A 23,729-nucleotide genomic window follows, 5' to 3' on the forward strand; every position below is an offset into this window, starting at 1 on the left:
CCTCGTGCTCAGGCTGGATTTCCAGAATTGTGTGTACATAGATATCTGCATAATTTTGGTGTGATATTTACTACGTTACATAAATATTTATGTCAGTTCATAAAATGATTTAGTATTCAGCTGATGCAACTTCACAAAATCAGGTGATAGTTCACTGAAAAATAGTGGTCTCTCTGCATCCGGTTTAATAGACTGAAATGCTTCTCAACTTTGTTGTTTTATGCTTTTCTTCCTGCTTATTACATGAATCCTACACTTTTTGTGTTAATAACAAATTTTAAAACTAGTCTGGAAGTTCCTTCTGTAATCTTGCAGATGTTTTTTTGTTGGAACACTGAAGAAAGACACAGTGGGAAAGAAAAAACTTTTGAAACGCCATCTCCAAAAATGGTGGTGGAGTAGCAAGGTAGATGGACTAATTCACCTCAGAATCCTGTTCATTGACCACGTCTTGAGAATGAGAAATAGAGCATGGCAAAATTATGCATAATGGCAATCTGCTGCTTACATTTTGGGAAAACCTATCACTCAGATGGTCAGTTGCATTGTTCAATAAACTTACACTCTGAAAGCAGCACCGATCTGCCTGCAGTGTTTCATGTTAAAGTGGGAAGAGAGTGGGTGATTCTGAGAAAACAAAACTTTCTCCCTTTACATTCAATTTACTGCAGGTAGGTTTTAGGAGGTGTACCTCATCACCTTGACTTTTATTATTGGCAAAATGGAGGTATCTCTTAAAGCTGCTTTGTAAAAAAAAAAAAAAACAAACCAAAAAAAACCCAAAAAAAAACCCAAAAAAAACCACCTACTTATTTCAAGCAAGTTTTTTTTTCTCCTGTATTGTTGAGTATGTCACGGTTGTGCCAGCTTTATCTCTCCCAGTATTGCTTCTCTACAGGCAAAAATCAATCAAATAAGGCTACTATAACCATTGTTAAAATCCTTTTTCGTTCTCATGTTGATACTGTGAAACTGTTTTGGTGCTTAAGGATGTGGTGGTGTTGCAGTGTTTCCTGATAACAGCCCTCAAGGAATGACCAGTGTAGAGGTGCCAGGCTGTAGTGATTGGTAGGGCAATCTCTGGACTCTGTCTCAACATGTGTGTCCATCCCATAAGATCCATACTGTTGACAAAAATGTTATATTACAAATTTTCATCTCAATCCCCCAAAGATTGATTAAGGTTGCTTTAAAACCAGTTTATTCAGTTAGGAATGAACATCCCAACAGTTGCAAGCAACAAACTTAAGTGGGTTTTCTTTATTCCTTAGCTTCTAGCTAGCATTGTGTTGCTTATGGAACAGATGAAAAGCTTTGGGTTTTTGTTATCTACTGGTGTATTAATTTGTTACATACTGATGTATAATTGCTGTACTAGTAAGTGTCTGACAACCAGGAGGTCTGGGAGTACGCAGAAAAGTGAACCTTACTGTAAAGCTGGAAATTGATTTTACAAAAAGGGAATTTATTTGTAGTATACCTTTCGCAATTCTGAATAGCACTACTTTATGATAGGACAGAGGAACCTTAAAGTCAAGAAAATACTTCTTTGGAGCAGGCATGGTTTAGGCCTGTATGTGTTGTTGCTTTGGTCACACAACTGTGACTAAAGGATGCTAAAAAGGTTTTTAGATTGTTTTGATTTTCCTTCAGTTTGCTGTAAGTTTTAGATAAAGATTTAAATAGCTCAAATCACTTACCAAACCAAAGCATTAGAGCATAATGGTGTCTAATTCAGTCCTGCAAAAACAGTATTATTGCAAATGGCATTTTCATAGCTGGTTTTACTTTGCTGTTTAATGAAAAGTACCGTTTTATTTTCAGCCCTCTATCCTCCCTGTATCAGGAGAGTAAAATACCGATGCTGTTTCTCTAGGCGGGTGGTTCTGTAACTATTTGACAGCATACCAAATGTATTTAGCAGAAACTGCCTAATAACAGATCTTTTGCAGTGGCATGTCTGATTTGTATGAAACATTGCAATAATTGGCTTCATTGGTACTGTCAGAGTCAACTTTAAATGAAAGTGACAGTAACTAGTCCAGACTTTTTTCGTTTTGTTCAGAGTAAAACTATTAGACAGTAAGTGACTTATTGGTTTTTCTGCTTTTAATTAGCAACCCAATTTTATACTCTTTTAATTATCATTTAATTGGATTCCCCCCTTACACTCAGAGCCTGGCAGCCAAAACAGCTGATTTAGTATTTGGCACAACTGAGGGGGTGAAAATTTCTTCTCTAAATTTTTCTCTAGAGGATATGTTTCCACCAGCATAGAAGTTCTTTTCTGGAAGTGGCAAATCTCTTTTAGTATCTCCTCACTAGCCTCTTTTGTGCCCAGCTCAGAATCCACTATTGGAGAAGTGGTTATAAATGAGGGGGCTGAAGCCTCCAAAGTAAAGCTTTAATGTAAACTGTAACCAGAGAGGACATACGAACAGTTCTTAATTTAGATTCAAAAAGGTAATGTTGGTATATGTGTAAGTCGTCCCTGTAACTGTTCCAAGAGATTAATTGTCATGTCCTTGCATGTTCTTAGTGGAGGGGGACTTAGTGTTGTAAACTGACCTTTGAGAGTAAACTCTAGTAAACTAGAGGACAGGGCAGGGGTTGGGGATGCTTTTAAAAGGGGACTGGAAGGGAGAAAGGGTTGACTGAAAGGGAGAAACTCGATGGTTTAGGGACTGAAGGAGAGGTAGCACACTGAAGCGTTGCTGGGCTGGGAGAAGTGGCCATTTCTGAGCCTTCAGTTACAGCCCTCTCCCCTCTGCTGGCAGACAGAGGATGCAGGGAAGCACCAGCAAAAAAAAAAAAAACAACAAAAAGAGGAAATAGGAAGGACATGTTGCTTTCCCATTACTAGTACTGAACCCTAAACATGGATAACGTCATCTGCTCTGGAGCCCATTGCATGTGTGGGGTTTGAAAAAGGTCCACTATCTGGTGGCTAGGCTTCTCTTTTTGTTAACTTCTGGCTCCTCAGTTCGGGGAGTTCGGAGGGAGGGCTGTTTATATCAACATTAAGGCAGTTACCAGAGGAATCTCTTTTTTAACCTCCTTCTGTAATCTTCAGGGTTAAATGTTTTCAGCTCATAGTTCAGTTGCAGTTATTTGTAGCTGGCATTCACATTTGCTCTGTAATTCAATTTAAATGATGCTGCTTGGCCTAAATTGGAGCAGACTAGTAGAAGGAGCTTGGTGCATGTAGAAACCGATCACTGACTCCGTAGTTAAGGTCATCCAAGTAGAAGCATAAATATTTCCCCTCAGTTTTAAAGTATAGTTATCTGGCTTGAATTCACTTACAGAACTGTGATTGATACTGTCAGATCTTATGTGTCAGATTTTTCAGCTACTAAAAATGCTGACTAACAACCTGATTGTCATCACACAAGCACTGTAATATTCTCATTAATCCATGTGGTTTCAGTTCCAGCTGTTTGCTAGTTTTTTATTCATTAGAGTCCATTTTCTGAATAGCTTCCAGCTACGCATTCTTCAGAGAGATGAGATTTTATTCATACATGTATCTACTTATAGGTGAGGAATTTGAAACTGGAGCATGAGCAGGAGAAAAACAAGATCTTGTCAGAAGCATTAGAGACACTCGCTACCGAACACCATGAACTAGAGCAATCTCTGGTTAAGGGATCTCCTCCTCTCAGCATCCTCAGTGAAGAGCAGTTCTATGATGCTGTTTCAGGTAAGTGGTGATGTCCAGAATGTGAGCATGGAGAATGTCTGTAGTGAATGCCTTGGGGGCGGGTGGGGTGGGGGAAGAAGGTGGGAGCAGTCTCACTTCAAGTGAAATCTCTGCCTTTCTAACATGGACCTAATTTTAGGAGTATGCTTGATGTGGTTTATGAGCAGGGCTCTAAAAATTTGCCAGAGCTCACCTGCAGGATTGTATTACTTCACCTTAGCATGACCGAAGATTAGAAAACCACAGGACAGAAATTAAAAGTCTCTGCTTGGGAGTCTGCACTCTTGTTTTAAATAGCAAAACATAAGGCTCCTATTTTGGGAGAGGTAACTGTATTTTGTAGTCTTCTGACTTGCTTTGTCCGTGGTGGTGTGTGCTTTTTTCTTTGGTCTGTTGTTAAAATCAGACTATAAAAATCCCTAGTTTTGAGGGATAATGATGTTAAGAAAGGCTTGTACTATTTCAGTTTTGTGTACCTGAAGTGTTAAACGTGAAAGAAAAGGATGAATTAAAATCCTGCATGCATTTATTAAACGTCTTTTCTTTCCCTATCTGTTCTTCAGTTTAGTGTCTTTCATATTTTCATATGCAGAACATACCAATAGTGATTTTGGAAGATTCTAAACTGCCTGGAATGATTACAACATGCATTTGTATAGGGAGGCTGTACATAGTGCAGCTCAGTAGCAGCTCAAACTGGGTGATCTGGCAGCACACACCTGTCTACAGCTATGAGGGATCTGGCAAAGCTTGAGGGTGAACATAATCTAGCCATAGCAGACAATTGGGTTGTGATGGCAAACTTCACTAGCAAGTATGGGGTTACTTTTTCTGTGAACTGAACTGTCTGATGCTTCTGACAGATGAGAAAAGCAGTGTTCCCAGACTCCTTGATAGGTGTTCTGCAGTGAGAAACTTAAGCCATGGAAAACCAGGCAAAGCAAGTCTATGCACAGGAGCACAGCGAATCAACTTTGTGAAGCAGACTTTGCTGTTTGGCACAGCAGCAAATTTATCAAGCCTTCAAGTAGAAGAGACTGAGGAACGCTAAAACAGGTTCTTCCTCTGGAACCAAAGGAAGAATTCTGCTGAAAGGCCTTAGGCTCTTTTAATTGTCAGCTAAGCAGAGAATAGTTCTTTATCTGATGCTGCTGGAATGTAGTCTCTCCAGCAGGGCTTGCTTTGTGCATATGAGAGAATATTAAGCTTTAAAGAGCTAGTCCATACATAACTGTCCTGATCTCTAAATACTGTTCTATGAAAGTGTCCAAAGCTACCTCTCCTGTTGTCAGAGGTGGTAGTTTTGTACTTGTAAGCTACATACAAATCATATCAAGTGAATTTGTGAAATTGTGAAACTTGCTGAGTGCATATGTATACAAACATACTTTAAAAAAATCCCAAATGTGATTTCTTTCTTCTTTGGGAGAAGTTTCTCAATATAATTCATCTTAGTTTTGTTTTAAGTAATTTTCTGGGACAGACTTACTTTCTTGGCTGTCCATCAGTTTAATCAGACTGATGTTAGATTCTCTTCTCTAGTTATTCACATTTAGTGCTTTTCAGAGATTAAGGTCCTTTCTGTCTCTGAAAGGGGCAGGGATGGGGAGGTGGCTAGGAAAAGGGAAATATGATGTATTTTCCTGTCTGCTGAATACACGTTACTGCTTTCATTTTAAGCATAAAAGGAATTAGGTTTTTGTTGGTATTGTTTGAGGAGAGGGTTTTTTTTGTTTCTGGAAATCTAAATTGCTACAGCTGTCTGCAAAGCTTTTGCTTAACCTGATTTGCAAACTGATAATGTTAAATTATATTGATATTGGACAAATCCATTAATTACCTTTCTAGGTTGTATAGGAGATTAAGCAAACATCAATGTATTTTAACAGGGTGATATAACAAGTTATAATGTCTGTCAGTGGGAAAATGCCACTACTAAGAGTATTTTTTCTATCAGGATGCCATCTTTTGCTGCTTGCAGTTCTATGAATTTTTAAATCCCTGCTGTAGGAGTGAGTTTAGAAGTGAGAGTGTTGCATAAGTAGGCTTGCACTTTGTGCTGAAGAATTGTTAGTTTTGACTTGACAGGTTGAGAGAAGATGCCACTGCTGCTTTTTGTTTTGTTTTGGGTTTTTTTGGTTTTCTTAAAAGAATTTTGTCTGTATAAAAGACGTTTTTTTGTTTACCCTCAACAGAAGTATCACTAATGAGACAATTCAGAGCAATTTTCAAGCAGGTTTTTGAGGAACAGGTGTATCAAAAAGGATGTATTCACTGCAGCAACTACTTGTCCCCATTTGCCATGCTCTGGTTCACATTGTAGAACAATCAGATTGCTCCTGAATGAAGCTGAATCAGAAGATACAGTCCAGTTCCTATTGGACACTCAGTCCATGGCAGCAGAGTAAGAGCAGATCTGAAGAGAACAGCACCAGAAACGTATCTGGTTTGATTGTCAAGTCTTCAGCACCATCTGTTCCTCTTGCAAATCTGCTCAAGCCTGAGCCATGCTACCTGCTAGTGTTGGCATAGGCTGAATTGTTCACTGTTGAAGTCTGTGGTGTGTGGTTCTGTTTGTAGAAATTGTGGCCAGAGTTACAGAAATATCCTCTTCCTTTTCCAAAACTGGAGTGAGGAAAATGTTTGCATTGTGGTAAGATTACTTAATGAAATTGGAGTTTATTTTCTGAAGTCTCCTTTCTTTTTATCTTTATGATATGCTGTTGTCAGTACTTTTTGACTGTCGCAGTAATTCCTAAATCCCTGCAATGAGAGAGAAATGAAAGGAAGAACCTACAGAAAATGGAAGTTGTTTTACCAAAGCATGGTATCCAGTGTTGAGAAGAGCAAAGTTAAGGGTGTTATTAATCTGAACTCTGATAGCCATAGGTCAGTTGACAGCGCTTCACAGTGCGCTGATCCGCTCATCATGGGAGTGGTGGAAATGTGTAATTAAACTTGATACCGCACAGAGTGCTGCAGCTCTCACTTTCAGGATTGAATGCTTAACATGTGTCAAACTCTTCTATGTTTAAAGCAGGGTGGGGTGGAACGAGAGGGCTCTGGGGAAGGGAAGGAGCACTGAACAAGTGGCAAAATTCAAAAAGATCAATGCCATCTCCTAGAGAGCTGGAGAAGTTGTTAGCTTTGATTAATATAGACCTGAGGAGCACACAGAAATGGAATAGGAATGCAGAGAATATCCACAGTACTGAAAAATGACTTAAGCAGATCATGAATTAAAGGGTAGAGGTACTTGATTTTTGCCTTTCAGATAAGATTTCCTTCTCATATGCAAATTGTGCACCCAGTTTGGGAAGAGTTTATATCTGCCTTTGTTAAACAGTTTTTATCTGAGAGCTGGGGGTTTTTCAGCAAACAGATTTTGTGTGTGTGTTGAGAAGGTTATTGACAGCTTTGCGTAGATGCAATCTTGCAATAAAAGCAGTTATTTAACTACAGGAATATTTAAGTACACTGAAGCTAACCTGTCATAGTACAGCTTCTGCTGGTATCTACCACTACTGGTGCTGGGTTTATAAATAACTCTCCTAAATGGTACAAGAAGTAGCAGACTACATCCTTTTCTTTTGCTTGTTTCCTTGTTTGTCTCCAGTAATCAGATCACTTAAAAGTAAAAATGGTGCAAAAAGCATAGAAACCTCTTGCCCTTCCTTCCATGTTCAGAGTAGTTGTCAAGTGGCTTTTTTTGAACATGAACCAAAAATACTTCACAGCCTCTGTGAGAACACTGCTACCTGTCGCTTCTTGCCTTGAATAGAGTTAAAAGAATGAATTCAGGCATCTCAAAGAGATGGGAAACACCTGGTCAGTATTGAAACTCAACAGTGCCAATGGTTAAACATTATATTTCTCAGGTTTATTTATTAATCAAAATCATTGGCCAAAGTTTCTATCTGCATCTGAAGACTTACCAGTTGTAGCAATAGGAAATGAGGTCCCTTGCGTTAAGTTTCTGTCATTGCTTCTGCTGTTTCCCCGTGCTCTGCCACTCTTGCAAAATGTAGCTGGTGTTTGTACTGTGACTCTTTCAGGTTTCATGAGCTGGAGAGCTTCCTAGTCAGCCTGGTCTTGTCGCAGAGATCACTTTAAAATTTTGGCTTCTGAACAGGGAATCTTATTCCTTCTCCCTCCTCCTCAGCCCACAACTCCTTAAGTTCAATTAAAAAAAAAAAAAAAACCACCTCATTTTCTCCTAGTCATCTGTTTGACAGCTGCTCTGTAGAAACTTGTGAATATAAATCTTTTTTTGCAGTGACGGGGGAGTATGCAAATCTTAATTCAGAAAAGAGTTCGCTGCAAGTGCACAGAGAAAAGCTCAGTTTGAGTTGCCTATTGATTTGTGCTCCTAATACAATACTAAGCTTGTTCACTCTAACACCCTAACAAACTCTCAAGGCTTGCAAAGTTCATTGGGTTAAAAGAGGTAGCTGAGGTTAAGGGATTGGAGACTGAGATCTTTGATGGCAAGAGCTGTTGTAGATGTACTTTCTCTGTTTCTCAGGAAAGTGGGTGAGGTTTATCTAGGGAGCAATGTCTTACAACAGTTGTGTTTTATTCTCCTACTGTTTCTTCATGTACAGCGTGGCCTTCTTGCATGAGGTAAGGCAGGTGCCCTGGGGAAGGCTGTCTGGCCAGTGTCTCAGCTCTGGAGAGGTTTGCAGGTACAATGCTCAGTCCAGCAGGATCATCTCTTGGCACTATAAGGCTAGCATGGGGAGAACTGAACACGTGACATATTTTAAAATCTTTGTTATACCAAGAGGCATATCCAAGAGTGACAGGCAGTTCTGGTGAAGCTTATCTGCCCTTGCCTTTCTCCTCTGGAGTCCTGGGTCTGTTGCAGAAACTCAGATTGAAGGAATTTGCACGCTATGACTCTTGTCTGAAAGCGAGACAGTCCTGGATGGTACAAGAGAAGAAAGGACCCTACAGGAGCCAGTCTTTCCTTTATGCTACTGTGTTGGCTTCATTCTTTTCTTGTCATGGTAACTGTTGGCCCAGTTGGGCAGCTCTTTCAGAAGAGAGGTGGAATACACACCTCGAGGGGATTTATAGCTTGTTGTGTAGTCAGGAAGCTGAGGCCCAAGTTGTGTTACACTCCCGGAGTGTCTCTTCCTCTGCAGTGTTTGGATATTCAGGAAAACCGTGTTTTCCTGGCTAGGTGGGTTTAGGAGCTCTGGACAAATCTGTATTTTATGTAACACACTTGTCCCAAGTAAAAATGCTTTTCCTTACCCTACTTGTTAAATATAGTACCCACCAAACTAATGCTTTGATATGTTATATCATAACTTGGCACAGAACTAGACTGACAAATTTGGGGAAAATTGTGAGAAGATTCTCTGGAGTGCCAGTCCACTTCTTTAACATATCCTCAGCACCAGCTGGCAGTTCTTTTCATTCCCTAGCAACTGGCTTAATTTCAGTGCTGTCTTGATGAGGATAGGCATGGATGTTTTAAATGAGAGGAAAGATCTCCTTATGCTTCTAGATCTCTCTCTAGAAAGGATGGAGACATTGTGACACAGCCCATCCATTTATCAGGTTTCTGTCCTTTTCCTGATCCTTATGTAATCTGGATGGTAGGAAGTCCTCCTATCACTATATCTATTCATCTATCTATTTATATATACATATATATATATATATATATATATATATATATATATACACACACATATACATATATATACATATATATACATATATGTATACCCTTCAGCAAAGCAGTGTTACAATTTACATGTTCTGGAGAAGTTACTGGCATAGCTTTTTAAATACAAAACAAGAAAGCACCTGGCACTAGACAGCTGTGAGTGAGATGTTCTTTTGGACCGGCTGCTACTTCAGCAGATTTTGATTACTGGATTTGAATTAGAATGAGTGTGTGAGAGAATGGCTAATTTTGAAATTATTTCTCTGGGGTTTTGCAGCCAAGAGTCACAGCATATGCTGGAAGCAGTACACGGCAGGAATAGTGTCTGCTGTAGATTGGGTCTGCATTTTTCAGAAGCAGTGAGGCTTGCATTATGCTATTTATCATTCAGTGTGGTACCTGGTTTCTGCTAGAGAATTTTACCAGTTAGATAGAAGTTGATGTCTTGAGTTGTTCACTCACTTCCTGGAACTTGCAATTGGATAATCCTTTGACAATCTTGTCAGGTTTGAAAGAAAACCTGATACAAAAATACAGCCTTTGCCAGGAAATTTGTACCTTCTGATGTGGGGCAAGACTGTCTCTTCTCAAAGAGCTGGACAAGGACTATATGACCAAAACACTGGTTGGAAAGAAGGTGTTGTTGATGTTGGGATTAGTTTCAGATGTGATGTGGATTGTACTATTAACCTGCCTTCCACAGTACGAAGTTTACATTGTTGATTGGTGAGCTTATCACTTAGACTTTGCTGGGACCTACGTAGTTTGTGTTATCTATAGGATACATCCTCCTGTTCTTTGATACTTGTTCAGTGAGTTGGGAGGTGAAGGCTAGTGAGCAGCACTGAGATTTTTAAGAACTTAGAACCTAACTGAAGAAGGAGTCATTATTCAAGGTACCTGTTTGTTTGGTAGGGTACTGGCATCTATGTGGCACTGGCATTTGTCCTAAGCAAGGTCTAGTAGCTTCAGTTTAATAAATACTCCAAATTTTGGCTCAATTTGATAGAGGATTTTTAATGCATTGTGGTCTTGCTTATTGTGCAATTTCTTTAAATCTAGATGCTGGGCTGCAGCAGTCTCTGGCAGTACTAGTTACTTACCAAATGGATGCTGTCATCAGGACACAGTAGGCTACTTAGGTTTCAGTTTTGTACAAGGCAGGGAGATCTGTTAGTGACTGAAGTCCGGCACAGGTGGTAGATTCATTAACATGCACTTGCTCTTTTGCAGATTCGGAATCTGAAAAATCATTAAGTGGGTTTGAAACAACAGCAGCCTACTCATTAGAGGACAGCATGGATTCAAAAGATGCAATAACTTCAAGTGTGTCTGAAGAAAAGGTGTGTGGCAGTGGGGAGTCGCTGTCAAACGGAATCAAAAAACACAGGTAGGATGTTGTCCGTTCTTAAAATTTTATAATGTGCATTAATCGTAAGAGGCAATAGGAATTTCTGAAAAGCTAACAGAAAACTTTTAAAACTTTGCTAGGGATGATTGACAAGTTATCGGTTGTGCTATGGTTTTATAAAGACTGTTTTTCCAAGGCTGGTGTGCTCCTTTGCATCTTGATGATGCAATCTAAATAACTAAAAACGAAATATAATGTGCTGTTTAAAAATGGACACACTTGTTTTTTATTAACTCTTATTGAAATCTATGTGGATTTTAATTTCTTCATTTATCTTTAATGACCTATACCTCCTATTGCCTCTTTAATTTCGAGTTATTTGATCCTTCTTTTGGTATCAGGAATGAATGAAAAATATTGCTAGCCTGGCATCAGAAACTCAAATGTGAACAAAGGGAGTCCTATTCTAAAAGTCTCATCCATGTTTTATGTGCTTATTTTGTGTTGTCAAATGATCCATTTTTGTTTGTTTCCTTGCCGATAAAGGAGGACAATAGGTCTGGAGTTAATGAGATGTAACAGACACCACTATTCTCTAGTTTCAGTGAAAGGGCAATATAACATTTGTGCTACAGATAAAGCCAGACTTCAGCATGTTTCGAAAAGACTGTTCTGGAAGTGTTTTGGATGTACAGGATGATGATGATGGGGACACCACATTTCTGTAAAAACAAGAAAATAATATTTAATCTTTACAGAAGGGCGCTAGAAAGGCTTTAATTACTTGGTATCTTAAATAGGTAAGTTGCAGTATCTGTTGAAGTGAGTTGGTAGCATCAGACCTGATGTTTCAAGGGTCAACCTGTGCGTGTCTCATACTAGACAAAGATTGAAGTAAATGAGGGCTTGGGTGGAGTAATGGGTGTTTTGGGGAGATAACATAAAGCCGCTGACTAAGTATGTTGCTTTGCTCTTGTGCTGTTAGCAAGATGGTATTTATGGCCTTGGCTAAGTGCCTTCCCTAATTAGAGCAGGAAGTTCAGGAGTGGGGGAGGAAGCAGTAGGTGAAGGTGGACATCTGAATTGCCTTCACTGCCTTGGAAACAGTGAGGGGAGAGGATATAGTACATAATCAACATGAAAATGATGGTGCATGTTGACTGGCATTGTATTGAGGAGTTTTAACAGGAATTACTCTTCCATTTACTATAAAAAAGTTATTTGGCAACTTCTTGTAATGCTGCACAGTGCTGCAGGGAGCAGGTGACTGGAGGAGCATTTCAGAGTTCCTGATTTTATAAAGAAGGGTGAAAAGTAATAAACCAGTACATCTGCCTCAGTTGTTTCTCTGAGCTGCCTGTCTTCTAGTAGTAAAGAGTGCATAGGATGTTGGAGTAAAATGGGTGCATAAATTGCCTAATAATTTACTGCTAAAGAAAAGTGGAACCTTTTTTAAATCTGTTTTGCATTTAGACAAGAATGTAGGGCCATATTTTTTGTGACAAAATGGCTATAGAGTATATGGCTGTATTTTATGGGATTAAATGGCCATAACATTATAGGTTGAGCTGTAATGTTAGGCTTTTTTACCTAGCATTTTGGTGTCACATTGGGAGTTTTCCCCAAATATAATGATGCAGAATTTCTCCCCAGAAGCTCAGACAATTTAAACTTTACCTCCAAGAAAACCTTCTCAGGGAATGGGAGATGTGTGGTATTTTTAGCTTCTCTTCGGAGGCTGTTGGTAGTAGCCACGTTTGGCCTGGTACAGCATCTGTTTCATGTGACTTCAGAACTGTGTTACCTGCCTGGAGCTGCTGGCTCCAATTTGTGCCTGTTTTGTCTGGGGCCTGGTTCTAACTGTGTGCATGTGGTCAAATAGGCACTGCTTGTGATGCCACCTGTGTCCTTTTCAGAGCAAAAATTGTAACTTCTTGGTGTTATGCAAAGTTAGGGGTTCAAAATGTTTTGGCATCACTTAATTCTGTCCTTACACCCTTGAGTTTGCTTATAGCTTTTTTTCTTTGTTTTTTAACTTCAATTTATATTAACCACATGGAAACAAGTCACTTAGAAAATAGACCAGATTCTTTTTTTTTTTTTTTTCTTAAAATCTTGGTACCTTCAGATGAGTAAAGAATTTGCAGTTTGCCTATAATTTGCACACGAGATTACCAAATACTGTTAAGCCATCAATTTAAATAGGATAATTTCCTGTTTTCATCTAGACAACCTGAGCTCTAATGTGCACCTCAAATATTATTTGAGCGATTGAGAGTTTTCCACAGAGAAGTGGAGGTTGGTTTTTGCTTGATGGGGGAGCATACGTGCTTTGGGTTTGGAAATGTAGGAATAAGTCTGTTGGTTCCAATAAATTAAAGGTGTTGGGAAGTACATATACAGATAGATGAAGCCAGTACCACGTACAGTCTGCTGGTTTATTCTGTTTTTTTTTTTCTGGGTTATTTTTGGGTTTTTTTAGTGTAGTTTGCATCCTGCTGATTGTTCACAGAGTGTTTTGAGAATGGACTTAATTTTTATTACACTTCTTGGGAGAGGATTTGAGAGATAGAGTAGTAAAGTAAATAATCAGGAAGCATTCAAATAACTTCTTTTTAAGAGGGATTTTTTTAATCTGAGCCAAACTTAAAAAAAAAAAAAAAGGCAAAAAAAAAGGCAAAAAAAACCCCACACCTCAAAAAAGTCCATCAAACCCCCAAAAACTCCATTGCATAAAACTGTTCTGGATTAAGTGCCAACATTTTACATCCACTTGTTACTACTGTTTCCCTCTTACTGATGAGTTTCGTTGTCAGCTTTCCCTTTGGTCCCTGCATTGGGGGCCTTTCAGAATTCAAACATGTTGGTGTTCAGCTTCATGGGAGCCAGGAGATTGTTCAGGTTGGCACGAAAAGCAAGCTAAACATGCCTTTTTCACTCCATGTGTCCCCTTCCCCACAAGATGCGTGTAGCAGTTGATGTGTAATAGCTAATGCTTCGGACAAGTGTTTTTGTTTAAAGGATCCTAAGTATATCTCATCCGTTCTACTGCACAGAAATTCCAGCAGATGTTTTTGTCTCTTAAAGCTAAAATTAACTTGCTGAGTTGTTTTTGAAATTGACATCTGCAGGGAAATTGTTGCATTCAAAAACCTTTTGTTTAATTACAGGGAGTATGTCAAGGTTATTAGGCCTGAAGTCTTGGCTGCCTGTCATGTCCACATGTCCTTACGTGTCCCTAGGATCTTCCTTGGTGGCTTAAAACTGCTTTGTTTTTCCTCTGTGTGTGTGTGTGCTAGAGGAAGGAGAGAACTGGCTCTCGTAGCAGTTTGACTGATACAGGCAATAAATACGGATAAGTGGCTGAAACTGAGTGCCAACTTTCAAGTGATTAAACAAATTGAATAAAAGGGCAGATTAACTTTAATGAAAATGTAAATTTTAGTATGTAAGGAAAGCAATTCCTGTGTATACTTCAGCAAACTAAGGGTTAATGTGTTTAACATGCAGAAGGGCTTACTTAAACACAAATATCCTCTTTGCTGACTGCATTAAAAGATACACAGGAAAAACAATTTAACGTTATAAGTGAAGGTAAAACTGAATAGTTGGTGGACACTGTCCTCTCCTGGACATTTGTATCAAAACATCCACAAAAGTATTTTATACTTAATATTATTCAGGATGATCTGTCTCACAAAACAGTTTTGTCTCAGTGAAAAGTCAGAACAGGGAGTGAGTGGTGGTATGTTGGTAAATTAAAATAAATCCTCCTACCCATTCATCCTCTGCAGGGGAGCTGAGTACAACTAGTCAGTGTTGGGCTTGTAGCTACTTGCTAACACAATAGTTTGCTACCGTGAGGAGATCAGACACATGACTGGGTTTTTGATGGGGTGGGGCTTGTTTGATTTTAAGGAACAATTTTTATGTTGTGTTTTTTTCTGAAAACTGAAGCATCAGCCCTGGTAAGGGTGTTCCAGTGGCAGATAAGTAGGGGAGGTAACACAGCAAGTAGGGCAACGGAAACAAACAATTTACCCTGAGTATTTTTTTTCTCTAGGCAGTGTTTCTGGTTATCAGAAAAGTGGGGTAGAGAAGGAAGCCTGTTCACGCACTCTGGAAAAGATTGCTTTAGCTACCTTGAGCAGGGACAAGACTACTTGCCTTGGTTAGGAGGGCTACACAATAATTTAGAGTTAACTAAACTTTGATACTTTAATTGTTCATGCAGTTTGAGCTCTAGGTAATTTTTATCTATTGATAAGAACAGAAAAAATGTGAATTTTGGTCATTGACAATAACTTCATGATCTAAAAATGGATTTGTGTTGTGGACAAAGGACTTTGACCAATCTTTATGCCTTTCTAGAAGTAAATTGGATTAACAGTTGAGCTGGTCAGTAGCAGTAAGAGAACTGAACAAACTCTTGTGCTTGATTTCCCATAAAGCTGAGAAATGCACACTGTGTTCTCAGCCTAAATGCTGGTCCTTGAAAGGATACTTGTGACTTGTTTCAGGATATGTCAGCTCCCTGTAGAACAGGCCGCTCTGTTTGCTCTTCTTCAATGATGCTGCTTTTTTCTGTTGTTCCTGAGGGCTGGTTTTAATATAGGCCATAAATGATGTGGCCCTTCATTGTCAGTATAAAGGTGGCTAGACACAAAGAAGAATCTTAATGGTGCCACTGTGAAAAATGTTCTGATGACTGCTATAGACATTCTCTTCCTCTGGTGTTACGCAAAATTAATGGTTCTGGTTTTGGAGAAGTTCATGTTTCTGTGCAGGTAAAACAGGTTAAGGGCATTCCCCCATAATTTTTAATTTAAAAATTGGAAAACTGTTACTTTCATAAATGGGCATTTGCCTTTCTTAGTCATGGTTAGTATTGGAAAACTTTTCTTACTTCTGCTTTTTTTCCCTCTTCCCTTTCCACAGAACAAGCTTACCATCTCCAATGTTTTCCAGAAATGACTTCAGTATCTGGAGTATCTTAAGAAAATGCATTGGCATGGTAGGTAATCAAAAACTATGTTAAAAAATGGGGAGTGATTGTTTTATTTGAGGCCCAAATGAAAATTTCTCTGGGAGGACTTTTGGATGTGTTTTTTAATTTGTTTTTGAGGTTGGTTTGTTTTAGTTTGTTTAATTTGATGCTGATGCTGTATTTGCTTTCACAGCTTAAGAAGGTAAGATTTGTTCAGAGCAATATTCTTTCAGTAAAAGCATCTTGTCTCGACTTGAGCCCTTTAACTACCTCCTGTGGGGTTTTTTTACTTTATTTTGACTGTGAAAAAAACAAAACAATCCCCCCAAAACAACCACTTTCATTTTGCTTTTGTCCCTTCCCCTTAGTATCGGAGTCTTCCCCCTTCCATGGTGTTACTGATCAGACGGTTGCCAGATCAGAGTTGGTGGTTGGCACCTAATCTGCTTCCAGCTAGGTGTGAATTGAGAAGAATTCTTCTCTCCATTAGATCTTACGATAGGCTGAAAATACTTGCTGCTGATAAACCTCTGTCAGTCTCTAACAGTAGTCTACAGAAGGGAAGGTTTGTGCGTTTAGTTGCTGTTGTTTTCTCCTCCTCCCCTTGGTGTAGTTCGGAGCAGCACCAAGCAATGAGGTGTGGGAATGCTGGGGAATGCCTGCACCAGCCCCACCAAATCTCCTGAGTTGATGTGAAGTGTCTGAGGCTTCTCCCAGTGTCTTTTGTGGGAAAGTGTTACAAAATATAAGGAACAGATTGAAAGCCTGCCTTGCATAAGTTGTGTGCAGGAAAAAAGGGTCTTAATTCTGCTTTGCAGCAATTGCTGCAGAGAAGTTGTAGTTGTGGGGGGCAGCAGAACTTGCAGTGGCTTGTACCGAAACATCTGCCAAGGCTCCTGGTTGCCAGGTGCTGCTGTTATGGCTCAGGATGGTGCTGTTTGCCTCACCCTTGGCCAGCAGTCATACTTACACCCTTTCCATTTGCTGCTGCAGGCAGTTTAAACTGTTATCTTATGCATTCAGAGGGCATGCTTTTCAAAAATGGAGAGAGAGAACAAACAGCATCCAAATCGTAGGGCTTCCTTTAAATTCTTATTCATTACAAACCCCTTTTTCTCGTCAGAATACAGAATCCCTCTTTTTACTCTTGTACCACCATGTTTCACTGCCCTTTCTCATTCTCTTCCTCCCCCCCACCTACTTGCCCACCTGCCTCCAAAAAAAGATTATATGTTTAAGTAATTAAATGGTCTATGTCTATTTATGGAATAATAAATAACTTAGTCTTTAAAAGGGTCCTTAATACTCCTTTCCATTGTTTCATCTCACCTTCCTAATGCATTCATTGATAGGAAGTTTGATGTTTGGTTCTCTTTTTGTTTTAAAAGTAGCCTTAACGCCAGCACAGCTCTGCGAGCTCATAAGGGTTTTGTCCTTTCAGTATTAGCAGAGCCAGGTCAAGCACCTTGCATTAGCACTAAGAGCATCATTTATTTTTGTAATAAGCCAATTACACTTGGATTACTGCGGGTCAGTGTATCTAATCATTCAACTTCCAACACGAATTTCATTTGCACATCAGGAGTTGTCAAAGATCACAATGCCGGTTATATTCAACGAGCCCCTGAGCTTCCTGCAGCGACTCACGGAGTACATGGAGCACACATACCTCATCCACAAAGCCAGCTCACTTTCCAGCACAACTGAGAGAATGCAGGTATGTTGGCTTGGCTAGTTCATGTGAGCTCTTGGTGAGTGTTGTGGGGTCTTTCTTCCTTACAGATGGTCTCATTGTAGGAGGTGCTCCTGTAACTTGCTGCGTGTTGGGCTCTCTTATTCATTAACTGGTTTTGGTTATTGTCCTGGTTTTCACATGGATAGAGTTCTTAGAAGCTGGTATGGTGCTGTATTTTGGATTTAGGGTGAGAATAATGGTGGTAACACACTGATGTTTTAGTTGTGCTTAAGCTGTGTTTACAGTAAATAAAAGACTTTCTGCTCCTTGTGTGCCACCCCACCAGCAAGGAGGCTGAGGGATACAAGAAGCTGGGATGGTGGCAGGGCTGGGACAGCTGGCCCCAACTGTCCAGAGGGATATTGCATACCATATGGTGTCAAGCTCAGCACATAAACTAATGGAAAGCTGTCTGGGGGCTGCTGCTCAGGATCTGATGGGGCATCAATCAGTGGGTGGTGAGCCATTGTGCTGTGCCTTATTTGTTTTGATGATTGTTATTCTTTTATCATTATTATTTTCCCTTGCTTATCTGCCCTATTAAGCTGCCTTTATCTCAACCCACTGATTCCACCTTTTTTATCCCCCCAATGTAACCCCCATCCCATTTGGGCTGGGGAGTGGGGTTGAGTGAGCATATGTGTGGTGTTTATCCTGCTGGGTTAAACCACAACAGTCCTTTATGGCACCCCACAAGGAGCAGAACTTGAAGGGTTGACATAACAATGGATCTGACCAGAGCATAATAAAGCAAGTTCATTATAAGCATTTATGATATTAGTTGGATAGTCTCCAGTTGCAGTGTTGATTTATTTGCTCTCAGAGCTGCTGTGAATGTTCTCAGAGTTGGGTTATGCAACATCTAACTTGCTGTATATGTTCCCTGCTGTGCTGTTTATCACCTCTGGGGGCTGGGTTAAAGTTAACATTTTGTTGTACTTTGTAACACAGTCTTATGATATGATAGAATTCCCTGTGGTACGCCTGAGCTGGTATTTGTACTCAGCATTGCCCGCATTTCCGCACTTTGGGAGCCATCTATAGGAAACCATTCATAGTTACACCTTTTGCCTTTTCTCATCAGAGAGCCAGTCTGTGAAGGAGATAACTTCTTCCATCATTCCCTTTTCCTCCAGGCTAATTAGCTCTTGAGAATTTTAAATTTCATCAGGATATCAAATCCACTTGTTCCCTTGCTCCATCTCTTGAATGTGTTTCAGGTCTTGTGTGTGGTAAAAGAACTATTTGTGGATACCACCCAGAGATCTCCCCCGAGGCTGGAAAGCTGTGAGTGGGAGGGTGTGTGGGATGGTATGGGTAAGCATTAGGATAGTGGGCATCTCCACCGTTTTGAAATTTCACTCCTAAGAAAGTTCAGAATCCTGAAAAATTAATAAAATATTTGGAAAAGTATGCTGTCACCCTGGCACTTCTAGAGTGACAGAAATGACTGCAAGGTGCTGGGGTCTGGCCCAGGCCTAATGAACCCTGTTTAATAATATTCAGTACCCTCAAGGGGAAGAGAAGGCCTCTGGATCTGACAATAAAAGAAGAGGCACTGGAGCTACTCCATCTCCTGTGTCTGGCGCTGCTGCTGAACTGAAGAACTGACATGTGCTGGTGTCAGTCACCCCTATACAAAAGAGGAAGTGTTGGAAGCAAAGGTCAGCTCATTTAGTAAGGGATGAAGGAGTTTCTTTTAAGAGGAAGCAGGAGAAAGATGTAGACAAGACAGACAATTTTGAAGCAGGGCTGTCATGAGAGAACAGGAGGAAGAGGAGAGGTAGCTGCTCACTGGGGAGGAGGAAGATGAATTCATAAATGAGGCAGAACCCATCCAATCTCTGTCCCTGAGTGAGCTGTGAGATACATAGAAAGATTTTGGTTGTCATCCTGGTCAACACATTGTCACGAGCCTGCTCTGATGTTGGGGTAACAACAGAGCCAGTAGTCTGGAATTGGAGGGTAAGGAAGCCAAGTAGGTAGGATCCCTTTCTAGGAAAGGGGGCAGTGACAGAAAGGAAAAGTGACACAAGTCACCGTGGAGGTGACTCCTGTCAGGTGAGAAGGAAAGATATTCCTTCAAGGGAGATGTTGTATGTCACCCAAACAAGTGGAGTACCTTGGAGAAAGGTATCAGTACCTGAGGAAAGTAGCCCTGCTGGAGGTGATTTATGAAGACCTGGATGACAAGCAGTTATCCAGAGATGCACATTAAGTCAGGTGCATGTTGACCTATGTGGTGGAAGTTTGTACAGAACCAGAACTGTCACAGTTTAAGCCAGCAGGCAGCTTCAATAGCAGATAGCCACTTGCTCACCCTAGTTCCCCCCACCTCCTCCATGGGATGGGGGTTAGAACTGCGGAGTGGGGGGAAGGAGAAGAAATAATAATTTGAATGCACAAGTGATGCACAGTGCAGTTACTCTGCCCACTGACCAATGCCCAGGCAGTTTCCAAGCAGCAACAGTCCCCAGCCAGGTTTCTTTCCCCCCTAGGTTATTTATATACTGAGCATGATGTCATATGGCATGGAATATCCCCTTGGTCAATGTGTCAGCTCTCCCAGCTGTGGCCCCTCACAACTTCTTGTTCTCCCCAGCCTTGTGGGGTGGTATAAAAAGTTGAAAAGTCCTTGACTTTGTTGCAAAACATCGCTTAGCAACAACTAAAACATCAGTGAGTTAACAGCATTATTTTCATTCTAAATTCAAAACAGCACTGTACCAGCTACCAGGAAGAAATTTAGCTCTATCCCAGCAGAAACCAGGACACCTGTCTAGGAAAATATTTTGATATTCTGTAACACCATGACTACTGTCGATTAACTGTGTGACCTTACTCTTCTGAGCAGTGTGTTGCTGCATTTGCTGTGTCTGCTGTAGCCTCACAGTGGGAACGTACTGGGAAACCATTCAACCCATTGCTTGGAGAGACCTATGAACTGATCAGGTAATGAACAGAGCTGCACTGGAGGGTGGTACTCCATGGAAGAGATGTTTCATTAGATTTGTTAGCTGGCTTGCAGGCTGCCCTTCAGCTCATAAGCTTCCAGCCATTCTCCTAGGAGCTGCTGCAGGTGCATGCAATGCATGTTGATGTTCACCACTTCACCTTTCAGTGAAGAGAAACTACTTAACCTTTCAATTCAGAGCAGCCAAATGAAATTTTCCAGGTTAAAAAGCAAGTTTTATCTACAAAAATTATTTCTTTCCCTGAAACCTTATGAACGAAAAACATGCATGGTACATAAGGACAGTGTACAGGAGTGTTCAGAGTACCTATTAATGTGTAGCTGTACCTAAGGCAGATCTTTCTTTCCATTAATGTTTTGGCCTGTGTTTAGGTGATGATTTAAGAAAGAGATCAGTATCAAAAGTGATCTGGTAGTTCTTGTTTCTTTGTTAACTTCTTAGTTATTTCAAATAAAGATGTTCTATGTTTCAATTTATCTTTTCAGTTTAGCCTAGGTTTTTAATTAACTCTTGCACCGAGTACAGCAACTATGCATGAGTCCAACTCTCCCTTTCACCTCAGGGAAAACAACTGCAACTTCACTACACTTGATACGTAGGTACATGGTTTGGTTATCTTTGTTTTGCAGAGATGATCTTGGGTTTAGACTTCTCTCAGAGCAAGTCAGCCATCATCCACCAATCAGTGCTTTCTATGCTGAAGGCTTAAATAATGATTTTGTGTTTCATGGATCAATTTATCCTAAACTCAAATTCTGGGGCAAGAGCGTGGAAGCAGAACCAAAAGGCACGATGACTTTGGAGCTTCTTGAGTAAGTGGATCAGTAATAATTGAAGGGGTACACTGCCTCATCCTTGATGATTAGAGTGCATTAGAGCCTCATGGCTTAGGAACAGAGGTGTCCAACACCCACATCCTGAAGTCTGAGGGCAGGTCACTGTGGGGAGAAGGGGATGGGAAGATGAAAGGAACTACCATCATTTCCCCATACGTGCTGCTAATAACACCAGTGGGGACCTGGGCCTGGATGTTCTCCAAGTGCCTGGACATCAATTCTGCTAAAGCCAGCATGTCTGAGTTCTGTTGGCTTTCTTCGTATCCTTTTATGCTAACAGTGGCTGCAACAAAGTGACTGTTTCAAGGAACTGATAAAATCAGTAGCTAGAGGTTAATAAATTTCTTGGGTTTCCTGACTTATTGCCATGCCCGTTTCAAGACTTGGCATAATGATGGCTTATTGTAGGACTGACATCCTGTACAAAGATACAGTATTTTAATTTTTATTCCCTTCCCTTAGGCACAATGAAGCCTACACGTGGACAAATCCTACGTGCTGTGTGCATAACATTATTGTGGGCAAACTTTGGATCGAGCAGTATGGAAATGTGGAGATAACTAACCATAAGTAAGTTAAGAGTGTGAGCACTTTCACTTCCTGCAGATTTGAAAAGGAAAAGCATTTGTAAGTAATTGGTGCTCTCTTGTTCTGCCTTTAGAACTGGTGAGAAATGTGTACTAAGCTTCAAGCCCTGTGGCCTCTTTGGGAAGGAGCTGCACAAAGTTGAAGGCTACATTCAGGATAAAAGGTAACAGCTTAATTCTAAATGGGAAACAAATGACTGCCCTTGGTTGTGAGGGGAGCTGAAGAACTGAATGCCTTTAAGTGTCTGTCAATGGCACGAACCTACAACAGCAGGATTATGAATTCTGCAATACCAGTTATGGAGTTTTTAAAGTTGCCCTGGGAAGTTGTTCTTTCACGTATTTTTGTCTGTAATAAATCTCTTTAAGCTCCTTTCTAAAACTTATTCTGCTTTTTTGACAGCAAAAAGAAACTCTGTGCATTGTATGGGAAGTGGACTGAGTGTTTGTACAGTGTTGACCCAGCTACATTCGACGCTTACAAGAAAAATGACAAGAAAAGTACAGAAGAGAAGAAAAGCAGTAAACAGGTATTAATCACGTTAAGAGATGGGATCTCAAAAGCATGTTAAGACAGCTAAATATTTTAGTAGCATTTAAGACATTATGATTTCCTTCACTTACCTTCTCTTTCCTAGTAGGATACAAAACGGATTGGATGAGATGGATATTAAGGGATAAAATGATTTTCTTCTCTTGGATTTGTATTCAAACTTCCTGAAACCTGGTGTGATCTAAATACTATCTAGTTCATTACCTGCCTCTTCCTCCCAAGTGACATGGAGGAAATAACATGTACGTTAGTTGGGCCATTTCTGATCATGTATGATAACATATTCTAGTGGGAGGATTTTGCTTCTTGGAAGCAGGACAGATTAGTTTCTTAACTTGGTAGAATATCATATTTTCCAGCTTTTACAAGGAACTTTTTTATTGCTTTCTATTAAATTTTCACAACTGTAGAAGTGCTGGCAATTTTTTATTTTTCTTCATAATTGATTTTTTTTTCTCTTGTGAAAAAACATCACTCATAATTCTTCCAAACTTTTGGGCAGCAGTAAGCTTTTTGTTTAGGATGAATGGTGGTGGTGACAACATACAGCTTGGTGAAGAACAGTCACTTGGATAGGAGTTTAAAACAGGGATTGTTCCCCTTTGGTGACTGCAGCCAGGTTGTTTTTTGTGGTTTTTTTTTTTTTTTTATTTGGGTGCTGATAGTTTTTGAAGAAACTTACGAGAAACTTGGAGAACTCTGAAAGCAGTTATGCCTGTGCAGGTTCAGATTGTTGCTGTATCTGAGCTTGCTCCAGTGCTTGTCATCAGGAGAGTGGTAAAGCACTGGGGATTGCTGCTTCTCTGGGAGTCTGACTTGGAAAACTCTAGGGAGAAGGAACAAAGGAAAACACACCCTGTGTCTTTGTTCAGCTGTCTGTTTGTATTTTCCAACAACGCTCAAGATGATAACTGTTTTTCACTTTGAAATGCAACACCTTGTTGCATAAAGCTCAAGCTGCAGTGTTGCTCTGATTCGATAACAGAACTCTTTACTTATGTAGGAAACTGAAGGCTTTGTAATGTGAGGTATGAACCAGGCAATCTGTGTTGAATATGTAGTGATATTGCCCCTTGTGTCTGAGGAGTTGATATGTTCTACGGTTTTGGAGCATTTAGGTGAGCCAAGTCTCATGTATAGTGTCTGGCTTTTCCCTTCATGGTAGTGAAGGGTTCATTCAGGCACAAAAGTACATGGTTTTTTAAACTCCTAATTAGAATTTTCAGATTTATGTAGTTGTTTTCCAGATATTACATTGTGCTGCATTGCTAATCAAGAAATGTTTCTGCCTCACTTGAGGGAACCTGCTCAGATGATGCAAC

General features: G+C 40.1%; 1 protein-coding gene across 3 annotated transcripts in view; it reads left to right on the plus strand.

Annotated features, from left to right (window-relative positions):
* Nucleotides 1-23,729, plus strand: part of OSBPL1A (oxysterol binding protein like 1A) — a 77,206-nt gene that overhangs the window by 43,987 nt on the left and 9,490 nt on the right. For all 3 annotated transcript variants that reach the window (XM_066182408.1, XM_066182413.1, XM_066182419.1), the window contains 9 exons: nucleotides 3,541-3,703; nucleotides 10,617-10,773; nucleotides 15,673-15,748; nucleotides 17,304-17,438; nucleotides 20,311-20,408; nucleotides 21,061-21,243; nucleotides 21,730-21,837; nucleotides 21,929-22,018; nucleotides 22,258-22,384. In XM_066182408.1, the coding sequence (XP_066038505.1) occupies nucleotides 3,541-3,703; nucleotides 10,617-10,773; nucleotides 15,673-15,748; nucleotides 17,304-17,438; nucleotides 20,311-20,408; nucleotides 21,061-21,243; nucleotides 21,730-21,837; nucleotides 21,929-22,018; nucleotides 22,258-22,384 (1,137 nt within the window). The remainder of the gene's footprint in view (nucleotides 1-3,540; nucleotides 3,704-10,616; nucleotides 10,774-15,672; nucleotides 15,749-17,303; nucleotides 17,439-20,310; nucleotides 20,409-21,060; nucleotides 21,244-21,729; nucleotides 21,838-21,928; nucleotides 22,019-22,257; nucleotides 22,385-23,729) is intronic.

This window comes from Chamaea fasciata, unplaced genomic scaffold, assembly GCF_029207755.1.
Source record: "Chamaea fasciata isolate MVZ Bird 193981 ecotype frontalis unplaced genomic scaffold, bChaFas1.0.hap1 SCAF_1, whole genome shotgun sequence".
In the NCBI taxonomy this organism is placed as follows: Eukaryota; Metazoa; Chordata; class Aves; order Passeriformes; family Sylviidae; genus Chamaea; species Chamaea fasciata.